Source organism: Ictidomys tridecemlineatus, chromosome 11 (genome assembly GCF_052094955.1).
Source record: "Ictidomys tridecemlineatus isolate mIctTri1 chromosome 11, mIctTri1.hap1, whole genome shotgun sequence".
Lineage (NCBI taxonomy): Eukaryota > Metazoa > Chordata > Mammalia > Rodentia > Sciuridae > Ictidomys > Ictidomys tridecemlineatus.
The window spans coordinates 91,106,108-91,118,941 of NC_135487.1; the positions used below are offsets into that span (position 1 = coordinate 91,106,108).

At 35.3% G+C, this 12,834-nt stretch overlaps 1 protein-coding gene across 4 annotated transcripts in view; it reads right to left on the minus strand.

Annotated features, from left to right (window-relative positions):
- Vav3 (vav guanine nucleotide exchange factor 3) overlaps window positions 1-12,834 on the minus strand; it is a 349,120-nt gene that overhangs the window by 54,902 nt on the left and 281,384 nt on the right. For all 4 annotated transcript variants that reach the window (XM_078026845.1, XM_021735809.3, XM_005339106.5 and 1 more), the window contains exon 20: window positions 4,363-4,499. In XM_078026845.1, coding sequence (XP_077882971.1) covers window positions 4,363-4,499 — 137 coding nt within the window. The remainder of the gene's footprint in view (window positions 1-4,362; window positions 4,500-12,834) is intronic.

Consider the following 12,834-nt stretch of genomic DNA (forward strand, 5'->3'; position numbering starts at 1 on the left):
TCTTTGAATATTACATTATTACCCAAGCCAGACCAAAAAAAAAATCAATAAAATAAAACAAATGTATAAAAAGTATAATGCAGGGGCTTGTTTCAGAAGATTGATTTAATATATGAAAATCCATTAAATTTACCATATTAATAAATAAAAAATAATAAAATAATTTCAATTAATATAGAAGAAGCATTCGACAAAACGTATCATGCATTACTGATAAAAACTCAGCAAACTAGGATGAAGAAAGAAATTCCTTGACTTTACAAAGGACATTTGTTAAATACTAGAGGTAACATCATATTCAATGGTACAGGACTTAAAACTTTCCCCTAATATCAGGAATAGTGCAAGGGTGCATTCTCTCACCACTTCTATCTAACATTTTACTTATGTTCTAGACATTGTCATTGATAAGAGAAAAAAAAGCCATCCAGATTGCAAAGAAAGAAGTAAAACCATATTTACTAATTGGCAATATAATTATTTATATAAAATGTGTGTTGGGACCTGGAGAAGAAAAGCTACAAGAATAAGTGAGTTCAACAAGAGTTACAAGATGAAAAAACATCAATATACAACTATATTTCTATATATTCCTGATAAATAATACACTGAAATTTTAAAACTGTAATTTACAATAGCATCAAAGTGAAGTGTTTACACATACAATAAAAGACATGTATGAGTGGAACTCTGACAACTACTAAACACTGCTAAGAAATTACAGAAGACCTAAATAGAGTATATCAAGTCCAGTGATCAGATGACTCAATATTATCAATTCTATACTAATCTATAATTCAATACGATTCTAACCAAAATCCCAGCAGGTGTTGATTGGTGAAACTGATGAGGTGATTCTAAAATTCGTTTTAAATGGAGAGGATTAAGGATAGCCAAAACATTAAAAAAAACAAAAGAACAGAATTAATTTGGAAGACTAATACAAGCTGACTTATAAACTACAATAAGCAAGGCAGGTAGCAGCACACTGGAAAAGAGATGGATAGAGACTACAGAAATATACCTGCATATACGGTCAACTCATTTATGTATAAAGTGCAGAGGCAACCCAGTAGATAAATAATTGATTTTTCAACAAATGTTGCCATAATACCTGGCTATCCATATTTAAAACAATATGAACACCACTCATCATATACAAAAATAACTCAAGATGCATCATAAACCTAAATGTAAAAACTACAACTATAAAATATCTAGGAGAAAACATAGAAGAGTATTTTTTTTAACTTTGAGAGAGGTGAAGTTTTGTTTTGCTTTGTTTTTTAATGCAGTTCTAGGGAATCAAACCCAGGGCCTTGCACAGGCTAGGTAAGCCTACCACTGAGCTATGTTCCCAAACTCAAAAGATTTCTTAAATAAAACACCTATTGCATAATAAAAAAAATTGACAAAGTGACTATATCAAAAATAAAAACTTTTGTTCTATGTATAACAATGGGAATAAAAATAGAAACCACAGATTAGAATAAAATATATAAAAATAACACATTTTATGCGAAAATGATTTAGACCTAAAATATATAAGGAACTCTCAATATTTAGAAAACAAAATCTGTTAAGGATTTGTTTTTGATGAAATACTGGAATAAGTATTTATTCACCACTAAAGGTAGATGGATGATATATGAAAAAATGTTCATAATTAGTTATTAGGGAAATGCAAATAAAAAACACCATGGGATACTACTATATAGCAATTAGACCAGAAAAAAATGAAAAAGACTGACCATACACAATGTTGGACCAGTTATGGATCACCTTAAATTTTCCTCTACAGCTGGTGAAAATACAGCATGGCACAGTGACTTTCAAAATCAGGTTTAGTAAAATCTATTTAGTAATATTTTCATATATCTATGTATGATCCATCATTTCCCCTCTTGAAATTTAGCTAAGAAAAATGAAAGCAGACAACCATACAAAGACTTATACTTGAATGTTCACAAACACTTTATTTGTAACAACCAAATACCACTAACAACCAGAAAATCCATTGGTAAGAGAATAAACAAATTGTGCTATATCTATACATGGTATAATAACCAGCAATGAAAAGAAAGAACATGATTAAATCTTAAGAAAATAATTTTGAGTGAAAGACATACAAAAAATACACATTATGTAAAATTCTAAAAGGTAAAAACTTATCCATAATCCGAAAGCAGAACAATGGCAATGGTTTTACCTTGGAGTTGTACCTTTTGCCTTGGAGTTGGAAGGGTAGGGTAATAAATGAGGGTATAAAGGAAGGACCATGAAGGGTCACAAAAATATTACTCAGCTTTAAAGAAGAATGAAATTATGGCATTTGCTAGTAAATGGATGGAGTTAGAGAATATCATGCTAAGTGAAATAAGCCAATCCCAAAAAACCAATGGCACAATGTTTTCTCTGATATGTAGATGCTAATACACAATGCGGGGGTGGGGGGTGCTACAAAAGAACAGAACTTTAGATTATATACAGGAGAGTGAAGGGAGGCGAAGGGGAATGGGGATAGGAAGGATCTTAGAATGAAACAGACATTATTAACCTATGTACATATGTGACTGCATGACTGATGTGATTCTACATGTACAGTCAGAAAAAAATGAGAAATTACACTCTATTTATGTATGATATATCAAAGTGCATAAATGCATTCTACTGTCATGTATAATTAATTAGAACAAATAAAAAATTTATTAAAAAGAAGTTTGGGTGGGGCTGGGATTGTGGCTCAGTGGCTGCAAGTGTGAGGCACTGGGTTCGATCCTCAACACCATATAAAAATTAATAAGTAAAAATAAAGGTATTGTGTCCATCTACAACTACAAAAATATTTTTAAAAAAAGAAGTTTGGGAACAGTGAGTACATGTATTATCTTGACTGTAATGGTGGTTTTACTTGTATACACGTTTGTCAAAACTTATCAAGTTGAACATTTTAAATATGTATAAGTGGGCATATATCTCAAAAATTATATATATGTTTTAAGTGGTAGCAGTGAGCCAAATAAGAGTAGTTTCTGCAAGACACTCGATTATGAATATAACATAGAGGGGAAGAGACAGAACACACGACTCCCCTAACAAGTGCAGCTTTGCTATGGGAGAACAAGAGGGTGAGAAGGAATGAGGGAACCTCATAGAACCAAAGACTGAGTTATCCATGTTTTCAGTGGTGAGGAGCTTGAGCATATCTATATACCATAGAAAAGGAGCTATTGGGCAGGGGGAGAATGAAATTGAAAATGTGAGATGGAAAATCCAAGAAGAAAGGCAAGTATTGAATAATAAGAGCGTATGGGTAAGAATATAGGTATATCCTGCGGTTATGTTGAGGGATGCATGAGTTAGTAGAATTTTTCTGTTATTCTTTCTTTTGAGAAGGATGACATATGAAAGGAGTATGATAGTTAAGAAAAATATTGGAGCTTTGGAAAACTCATTGCCTATAGCAGTTGAAATGATGGTTGTAGATAAATGTTCAATCTTAGAGCATTCTCATGTAATGAGATGAGAGACAGTAAAATATTCTATGCCAGTGAAAGCTCTTGCTTACATGTGTGCACAGTGGGATATTATCCCATAGTTCTCTGCCTTCTCTCCCTTTACCCTTAACCAAATTTCATTCACATGCTAATCTTCCTATTGATCCTTACCCACCTCTTCCCTCAATGCACAATAGATATTCAACAAATCCTTTAGATTTGCTGGGGAATATTTTGAAACACATAAGAAAATAGAGAATACTTTAATGAACAGCAGCTTCTATTATCCAGCTTCATCAAAGCTTAACATTATAGCATATTTATCGCAATTTAAAAAATGCTTAAATCAAATGTAGGCTTACTGGCAAGATGGATTTTACCACTAGCAAACATCAACATAACCACTTACTTTTTCATATTTCATATATTTCATGAAAAATGCCCAGGGCAACCTCTGAGAACCTCAGGTACTGTGGGTAGGCAAAGAATCAAATATGGCCAGAAATGGCCACTGGCAAGCTAATTAGGTAGTTTCCCTGAAGTAAACTGTTAATATATTAAAGCCATGCAAATTATATCATGCCCACAGGTACTGAGTTTGGAAAATCTGCTCTAGCAAGGTATGAATTTTTAATAAAAATGATAATTATGACTAACAGCATTGACACTATTTTCCTTTAGCTTTCTAACACTCACTGCCACTTTGGTATTGGTAAATATGAGGAAGGCTAATAAAAAAATCTCCATAGTATGTAAGATTTCTGAATCTGAAAGCATGCAATCAGTTTCTAAAGATAACAGCTTTATTCTTCATGCAGTTATGAATCATCCATTAAATTAAAAAAAGTTATAATTTTGATAGTACCTGCCAAAACCGACTGTGTGCATCTCCTCTCAGAAGTTCAATGGTATCCCCTGCCTGGATATGTAACGGGGGTCCTTCATGAAGAGCTGGGGGTGGTGTTCCAGTGTAGTTCCTAATGACCTGCATCTTTGGCAAACCTGAAAATAAGCAATGTGAGTTCTAGAATTGAGAAAGCAATGATGTGTAAATTCCAAATGTATTTTTTTAAAAGCCATTATTAATATTAAAAATATTTTTAACAATTTTTCTTTTCTTTTCTTCTCTTTTTTCAGTTGTAGGTGGACACAAAACCTTTATTTTATTTTTATGTGGTGCTGAGGATCCAACCCAGTGCTTCTTGCATACTAGGCGAGTGCTCTTCCTCCCAGCCCAACATTAAAAACATTTTAATACCACTAGGTCCAAGTAAACATTTGAAGTAATTCCAATGGAATGCTTTTCAACTTTCTCATTATTCGAGATGGTAATAGAAGAAGACACGAGTTTATCCCCTGATCCCTTACATACTTTCTCTCTCCCTCACCATCAATCTCTTTTTAGTTGAAAAAATATTTCTCTTTCAGTTGATGCCTGTTTCATAAAAAACACATCACGTATGCTACAGTTTAATGGAAAAGAATCAATTTTTTCATCAACTCTATCCTTTTTGCCTACTACTTTCCTCTTGGGCATTGGCTGATTTCATCATTAAGGAGCCTCACCATTTCTGTGTATGTATCACACTGCCCAGTATAAGGTTGCTATCTTAAGGTTATCTTTGTAATTCAAATGCAAAGGGGTGATGGATGTGCCACTGCAATACTTAAGACATTTATATGAAGAAACTCTATGGGCTCAAATTTAGGCTTGTAAAACAGACCCAATGAAGGGAACATGTCCAAGCCAAGAGCATCAATGATATATGAAACAGATCTGTCCACTCTCTGTGTTTTTTTTTTTTTTGAATGTTCAATGAAGACATTGAAGACATCAGTTCAATATTTCTTTTTTGAGAACAGCAACTTCAACTGCACACAGGCCTAATTGTACCAATACTGGTCATTTAGAGGTGAAACTGCTCCCTCCTAAGAGAAAGATTGCTCATGAACATAATATTTATTGCATATTATAGAACTTAAGTCATTGCTTATTACACTTCAGGAATTTTTATGCTAATGACTGACTGTAGTGACTGGCTGAAAGTGCTGCACTTAGTACATAAAGGAGGTACATAATGACTGCCATTTTGGTTCTTGCTGTCCAAGTTGCCTAGAAAAGGCCTCGATAACTACATGGAATGCTCCAGCAAAGAGTTCAATAAAGTCCTCAAAATCCTTTTCAACAGTCACTGCAGAGAGGGGAAAACGAATGTCACTATAAATTAGAACTGAAAAGCTTTTGTCAACAGTGTCTTATCAATCCAGTCAATCAGAAGGCAGAGGGCTGAAGCACATTGCATCCTTTACCCCATTTTAACAGCTGCAACTGCTGAGGCATGTTAGGAGTTGGTACATCACCCCTTTGCTTCACTTCTTGAGCCACAGACCTCCAGAGGGATGAATTTAATCCCACATCTATAATGGAGTGATTTTCTTCCAGATGCTAAAAGGTGGCATCCTAACACAAACAGCAGCCTTTGTTGTTTTTCCCAAAAACAATACTCCACAGGAGAACTCTTCTGGCTGAAGTGTTTATCAGACTTGTTCTCTACACACTGTAAATGCCTTTGAGTATAGAGAGTGCTTATTTTACACATTCTATTAAATTGCTACTGTTAACCTAAAATGAAATCTAAACATCCCGTACACAGGACAATTGATTTGAAAGCTCAATATATAAAAGAGGATAACGTAGAATTTTTCAAATGGAGTCTGGTCTGTGTGATCGTTGTTCCACGTTTGGAAGTCAGAGTTGAGGTTTGCCTCCGTTTTATTGAGCATGTCTAGGGCATTTGGTAGACTCCCCGGGCAACTTTGGGTTTATGCCATTTTTTTTAATATTTATTTTTTTAGTTATAGGTGGACACAATATCTTTATTTTATTTTTATGTGGTACTGAGGATCAAACCCACTGCCTCAAACATGCTAGTAGAGGGCTCTACCTGTAAGCCACAACTCCAGCCCCAGGTTTATGCCAATTTTTAAATAGAAGATGAAGCCAAGAAAGAAGAGTTTTCAAAGCTGAAATAATGCATGTGGCCCTGTCCTTTCCTACAGTTGTCTGTGGCCAACACCCACTGGGATAAAAGGAGCAGTGCCATGTACATGTGACACACAGTGGGAAAGAGGCCAGTTCTCTCATTGTCAACATGCCTATTATCATATGTCATTATCAAGAAAAAATGATTGAGAACTTATAGGATGTTTAGGAACAAACATTCACTGGATGACATTTCACTACCCCAAAATGCATTTGAGATTATAGCATAGAAATGCCAAGCTACGTACAAGGCTGTAGATGTCAGGCAATGTTGCCTCCTGCCTTTTTAGAGGATAGAATGCCATAACATATGGCCTAGTAAAAATCATAGTATTTAAAAAGGAAAAGTGCAAATGTATTAATATAGTCTGGTCAGAAAATAAGACCTAATTATACTACAAAGTAGCAACAATGGATTTTGCTTTTATAGCTCTGTTTATTCCTCATTTTTCATTTACTCTAACTTTTCTGTTATTACTATTTGGTTATGAGCTCCATTTGGGAAGTTGATCTAGACGAACAATAGTATAAGTAATGTTACTAACCTTATTCTTGAAACAAAAATGGGTAACCCTTGCCAGGAATTCTGGTCGGGTCCAAGAAATAGCCAAAAAGACATAGTAACTAGCCTCAATTCTGCCCACAAAGGACTTGCAAAGAATAATATTTATTCAACTCATATGCTTTTCTCATGGGACAAATAGTGAGTTTATAATATAATGGAATTTATACCTCTGGTTATTTGTTAGATGATCCTTGGGTATTTGTTTCTAATTGGTTAGCACTTTCCATTTTAGCATGATTTGTTGTTAGGGCTGCAGGATTACAGAGATCACAGGATAAAAGAAAGGAAACAAGGGCACAATGACATAAAGAAGACTGACATTTTGACCCTGCTTCTGATGCTAACACACAGAAGGTGTTCTACAAATACCAGCAGGACAAATAGTTGCTTTCCAAAGGAACCTTACTTTTACAAAAAAGGCACAGCCGCATTGCTGTGAACATAATCACATTAACTGAGATTTAAAATGCAATTAAAATAAGAAAAGAGGGAATGAGTTAAACTTCAAGTCAGCGCTTAGCCATCAATATAATATTTAACACAATCTACTGCCACAGCAGGCATCACACCTCATAAATGAGATCAAGAACAGAGAAGAAATTAGATTTACAGATGCTCATCTTTCAAATAGCCATTTACTGTTGATTTAGTGTAGGTTTTCCTCTCCTTATAAAATATGCCTGATGGGTATTAACCTGAGTTTAAAAATGACCAGGACAAAACAGTCATGACATGTCCCCATGACAACTCAGTCATTGTGGCATTAAGTTTATTAACAAGATTTTCCTGAAACTTATTCAAAAATCTCTCTCTTGTAACCCTTTTCCATTGACCTGCCTCCTTCCATCTGGAATTATGCTGAAGGAAGCAAATCTCCTTTTTATAGGCTAGCCTTTCAGACTTTCGTTGAGGCTGAAAATCCCTAGTTCTTTAAAAAAAAAAAACTATAGATATATTTTCCTTTGGTTATCCATGCTTTGAAGGATTCTGAGATGCAAAACAGCCTGAACTCTTAAGAGTAGAAATATAGTTTTCCTCATTGACACTGATTAATCACAAACAAATACCCAAAGTTTATCTTTAAAAAGATGATCAAAAATATGCTTTTCATTATATTATAAACTCACAACTCACAGAAAGCTATTTATTTCTCCTTGGGAAAACTAAGGCTAAGTAGTTGTTAAGTTTCTTTCTGCTGCAGAACTACATTTATAGTAGAGATGGCACAGTCACGGTGCTACTCACCAAAATCTAAGCATTAAGGCTGCAACTATCTTCAGACATTGCGTGCAAAATAATCACATGTAAACTCATCATATATATTTGGGCAATCTTGGAAATTCCCAAAACTTTTATATAATCATAATTATAAATTATAATCATAATTATAAATTATAATCATAATTATAAATTATGATTGAAATAGCTCAGCCAAAATTATGTATCCTGTCAAATGTTTAGTTATTTAGTTTTATTCACTATGACAAATGCTTTTTTGTACAGCTAACTATACTTTTAATATCTAACCCGTGCACAATTCTTTCCTTAAATTTTTGTTAACCCTGGTAATTAATCTAGGTCTTAAATCAAAGTCTCCAAGTCAGCCTTATGCATGAAAGATTCACACACAGAAGAATTGGCAATATTAAAATGATACTTATATGCCAGTAATAATCATGGAGTTCTGATTAAATAAAACTTGAAGCCACGTGGAACACTAAAGTCTCAAAAAAAAAAAAAAAGAAAAAAGAAATGTGACACATGCCAAGAAATTGTTTTAAAAAGTGCTTTGTAAAAACATTAATTCTAGATAGAATCCTATTAGAAAATTTACCAGATATAAACAATTTCATTAATAATTTTCACTTATACCTCAAACTCAATGAACTTAACAGTGTATCGTATCAGTATCAGCTGCTGTGTTGTCTAAGCAGGGCAGGAAGAGTGATTGTCACAATATAGATTAGGATCTATTCAGGATGCTGATATTGCTGCCCTAATGCAATGGGATTCCCTGGGACAATAACTCAGAGGAGAGTGCTGCCTATGAGAAAAATATGCTGTCAGTAATGTGCTGGCCTTTCACCTCTGAGGCCTAATTTAAAATCTAAACACAGCCACATTAAAAAATAATTAGTTCTGCAAGATGTCAGAGGAAACTGTTGGTTTATCCTGGGAAACTGATCATGAGCATAACACACATTCATTTGTAACTGTATCTTTTGAACAATGCTGGACATGGAGGGTTCAGAACAGAGCCAGGACATGACTCCTGTCCTCAGACAGACTATGCTCAGTCCACTGAACTAACAGGTGAATGCAAAAGGAGCAACACAATTGGGCATGGTTTCTTGTGCAGTGGGAACTTTTAAAAAATATTTCTATTCATGAAAGTTCAGGAAATTTTGTTTTAATAAATCTTAAGTAGGATCCTAAGATATATATTTTATTTTTTTTCTCCAAGTTTCCTCACTGTGACTATCAATTATAGCTAGGTTTTAGAACCTCATTCTTTGGGTACATGTACAAAGCACCATGACCAACATCCAACATGACCAAACTTGTTTTTGAGAAAATTACAGTGAAGTAAGTACCATCTGGCATCATATCAACAAAACCTCCTTTAAATTAAGATCTGTACCCTTCCTGATTCAAGTCCACAATCTAAGGCTAAACCTCTAAAAAGCAGGCTGAGTAGACTTGGGGGCTGCACCTCCACTGCCCACCACACCTTTCAGGGCTCTTTCCAAGAAGGCACTACTCTTTCCTTCACTTGCTTGTCTTCCTAGAGGAGCAAAAGGAGCCTCAGAGCGAAAACCATCTGTGATAACAGAAGCAGACAATTTGGTGGAAAACAAACTAGTCTAAAGAACTAATTGTTCACAAAGGAAACACTTCGCATCAATGATTTTTAAAAATCTTCATCCAGAGCAGCCTACTTTACTTTTATAAACAATGATGAGTCAAATGGAGGAAATAGTTATTGCTCACATAAAAAGAAGGGTTGGGTGTAGAAGCCTTCCTCCAACTTTATAAACACTGGCTAGCCACTCTTTGGCACTGCCTATTAGAGTATTAGTGAATTGTGAATCAAGGGTGAAAGATAGAATAGTGTCTTTTGGAAGGTTTTTAAATTTTAATTTATTAAAAAGATGTTATAGGTTACGAGTGCAAAAGAACTCTAAAATTTCATGTAACTTTAAAATCCACGCAAATTTAAAATTCTGTATTAACATATATGGATATTTTAGTGAAAAAAAAGGTTTCCCTAAAATCTTTAAATAAAATCCTAGCTCCTGGAGAACACACTGTGGGTTTAGCAGACTATTGGTAAATAATCATTCCCAAGGATGTGAATCCATTTTGAGAAGCACAGCCCAGAACTATCTCATCATCTTCTTTTAAGACAGAAAAAGAACACAATCACACAACTCAAATAAGAGTGTTATCATTGTCTAGTCTAATCACCTTATTTTCTATATTATACAACTAGGAACCAAAATGGCAAATAAGTGACCTAATATCAAAAAGCCAGTTAAAAGCAGAAACAGAACAAAAACTCACTTGACTGACTCCTAGTTCAGTGACCCTACAGCAGGCAGCCACTCCTCACAACCTACATGAAAGGCTGTGGCCGAGCAAAAGCCTCCTGACAGGGATGACTTATGCATCCCATGCCACCTGGGCATCCAGCTTTATCTTGGGAAGCAGCAATGGGGGATAGAACTTTCCTTCAAGTGGGGAAAGAACTGAGAGAGTTCCCCAAGACCAGCTTCATTCTAGGATTGGAAGGTAATAACTCCTACTGGTATACTCTAAATCAGATCCTCATTGTCAGGCAATGTTGCCTCCTGCCTTTTTAGAGGATAGAATGCCATAAATGGCCTGGTAAAAATCATAGTATTTAAAAAGGAAAAGTGCAAATGTATTAATATAGTCTGGTCAGAAAATAAGACCTAACTATGCTACAAAGTAGCAACAATGGATTTTGCTTTTATAGCTCTGTTTATTCCTCATTTTTCATTTACTCTTGCCAGGTGAGGTGGTGCATGCCTGTAATCCTGGCAACTCAGGAAGTTGAGGCAGGAGGTTCATGACTTCAAAGCCAGCCTCAGCAACAGCAAGATGCTAAGCAACTCAGTGAGACTCTCTCTAAATAAAATACAAAATAGGGCTGGGGATGTGGTCAAGTGCCCCTGAGTTCAATCCCTAGTACCAAAAATATTAAAAAAAAAAAAAAAGAAAAAGAAAAAAATCCAACTTAAAAAAAAAAATCACCACATCAGACAATCCATGGAACTCTCAGGGGCTGACACATCCACATGCAGCTGAGGATCTATGGGCAAGTGGACACATGTAGTTGTACCTACAAAAAGTTATAATCGCTTAAACCACATCCTTCTGTACTGCTCAGTACACCCAAGTATTTCACGGGTGGTGATTAAGCCAAAGATTGCAATAAAGAGGCCAGATACATGAGATACCAGTGGCTGGGAGGAAGCAAAAGGAGACCATCAAATGGGCAGTTTTTACTGAAGGAGGATGAACCAGACGACCAGATTTGCTCTAACAGGACATGAAAGGAGAAGGCAGATGCCTAGGTCATCAGGGCCTTGTTGACTCCTAAGATAAGATGACTAAGATCATTAGTTTCCAGAACTGTTGGTCCAAAAAGATTTTCTTCAATGTCTGCTGGACTTTTCTTTTGTAGAAGGCACCAAGATCCCAAGTGACCACTAATATGACTTTTGGGGCTATATTCTCACCATTCTTTCTGTCCCCAAAGAAACTCAGCATGTTTCCTCCAATCAAAATAAAGTTTTCACTGGTCAGGTGGTACATCCCTGTTATCCCAGTGACTCAGGAGGCTGAGGCAGGAGGATTGTGCACTCAAAGCTAGCCTAAGAAATTTAATGAGGCCCTAAGCAACTCAGAGAGATACTGTTTCAGAAAAGAACTGGGGATGTGGCTCATTGGTAAAGTGCCACTTGTTGCAATCCTCAGTACTTAAAAAAAAAAAAAGTAGTACTTTTAAGAGTTCAGTCATAAAGATATCTGAGGGACAAGAGAACAGAGTAAAAGTAAAATCAATTAAGACACTTTGCAATAGCCTAGTCTCTTTCCTTGCTCTACAGGTTAATTCATTTTCTCAACAGGTATATACACATCATTCATTTCTAGGCACTGGGAAAAAGACTAACCATGCCAATCCTTTATAAAACTTGCATTTTAGAGAAAGTGACAAACACAAAGGAAGTGGATGAAAGTGAAAAAAATCAGATTTAAGTATTACTAAAATGCATTTAGAAAAAATACTGGATTATAGAGCGCTTATGATGTAGGGGTGAGAGGATTTTGTGGGAAGGTGAGCAAGTCAGGCTTAAGACCTAAGAAAAAAGCTGTAAGCCTTTGAGATGAGGGTGAAATTGAACAATTAGGTTGAACTATAAACATGAAGACTGAGACTGGAATAAGCTTAAAGTACTTGGGGGTCGGGACACTGAATAAAAGCAAAGGATAAAATTTAAGAGAGATAATAAGCAATCTTGAGAGCCTGGCCCATTTCATTATACTCTTTCTATGCTAATTTCTGTTGAATTATTTGAAATTTATTGAACAGGTAAGGTTCTCACTAGCATGCTGCATCTTCTTTCTGGAATTATACATGCTGTTGTCTGCACATAAATCTCAGCCCACATCCATGGAGGAAACTAAAAAGTCTGACCTCT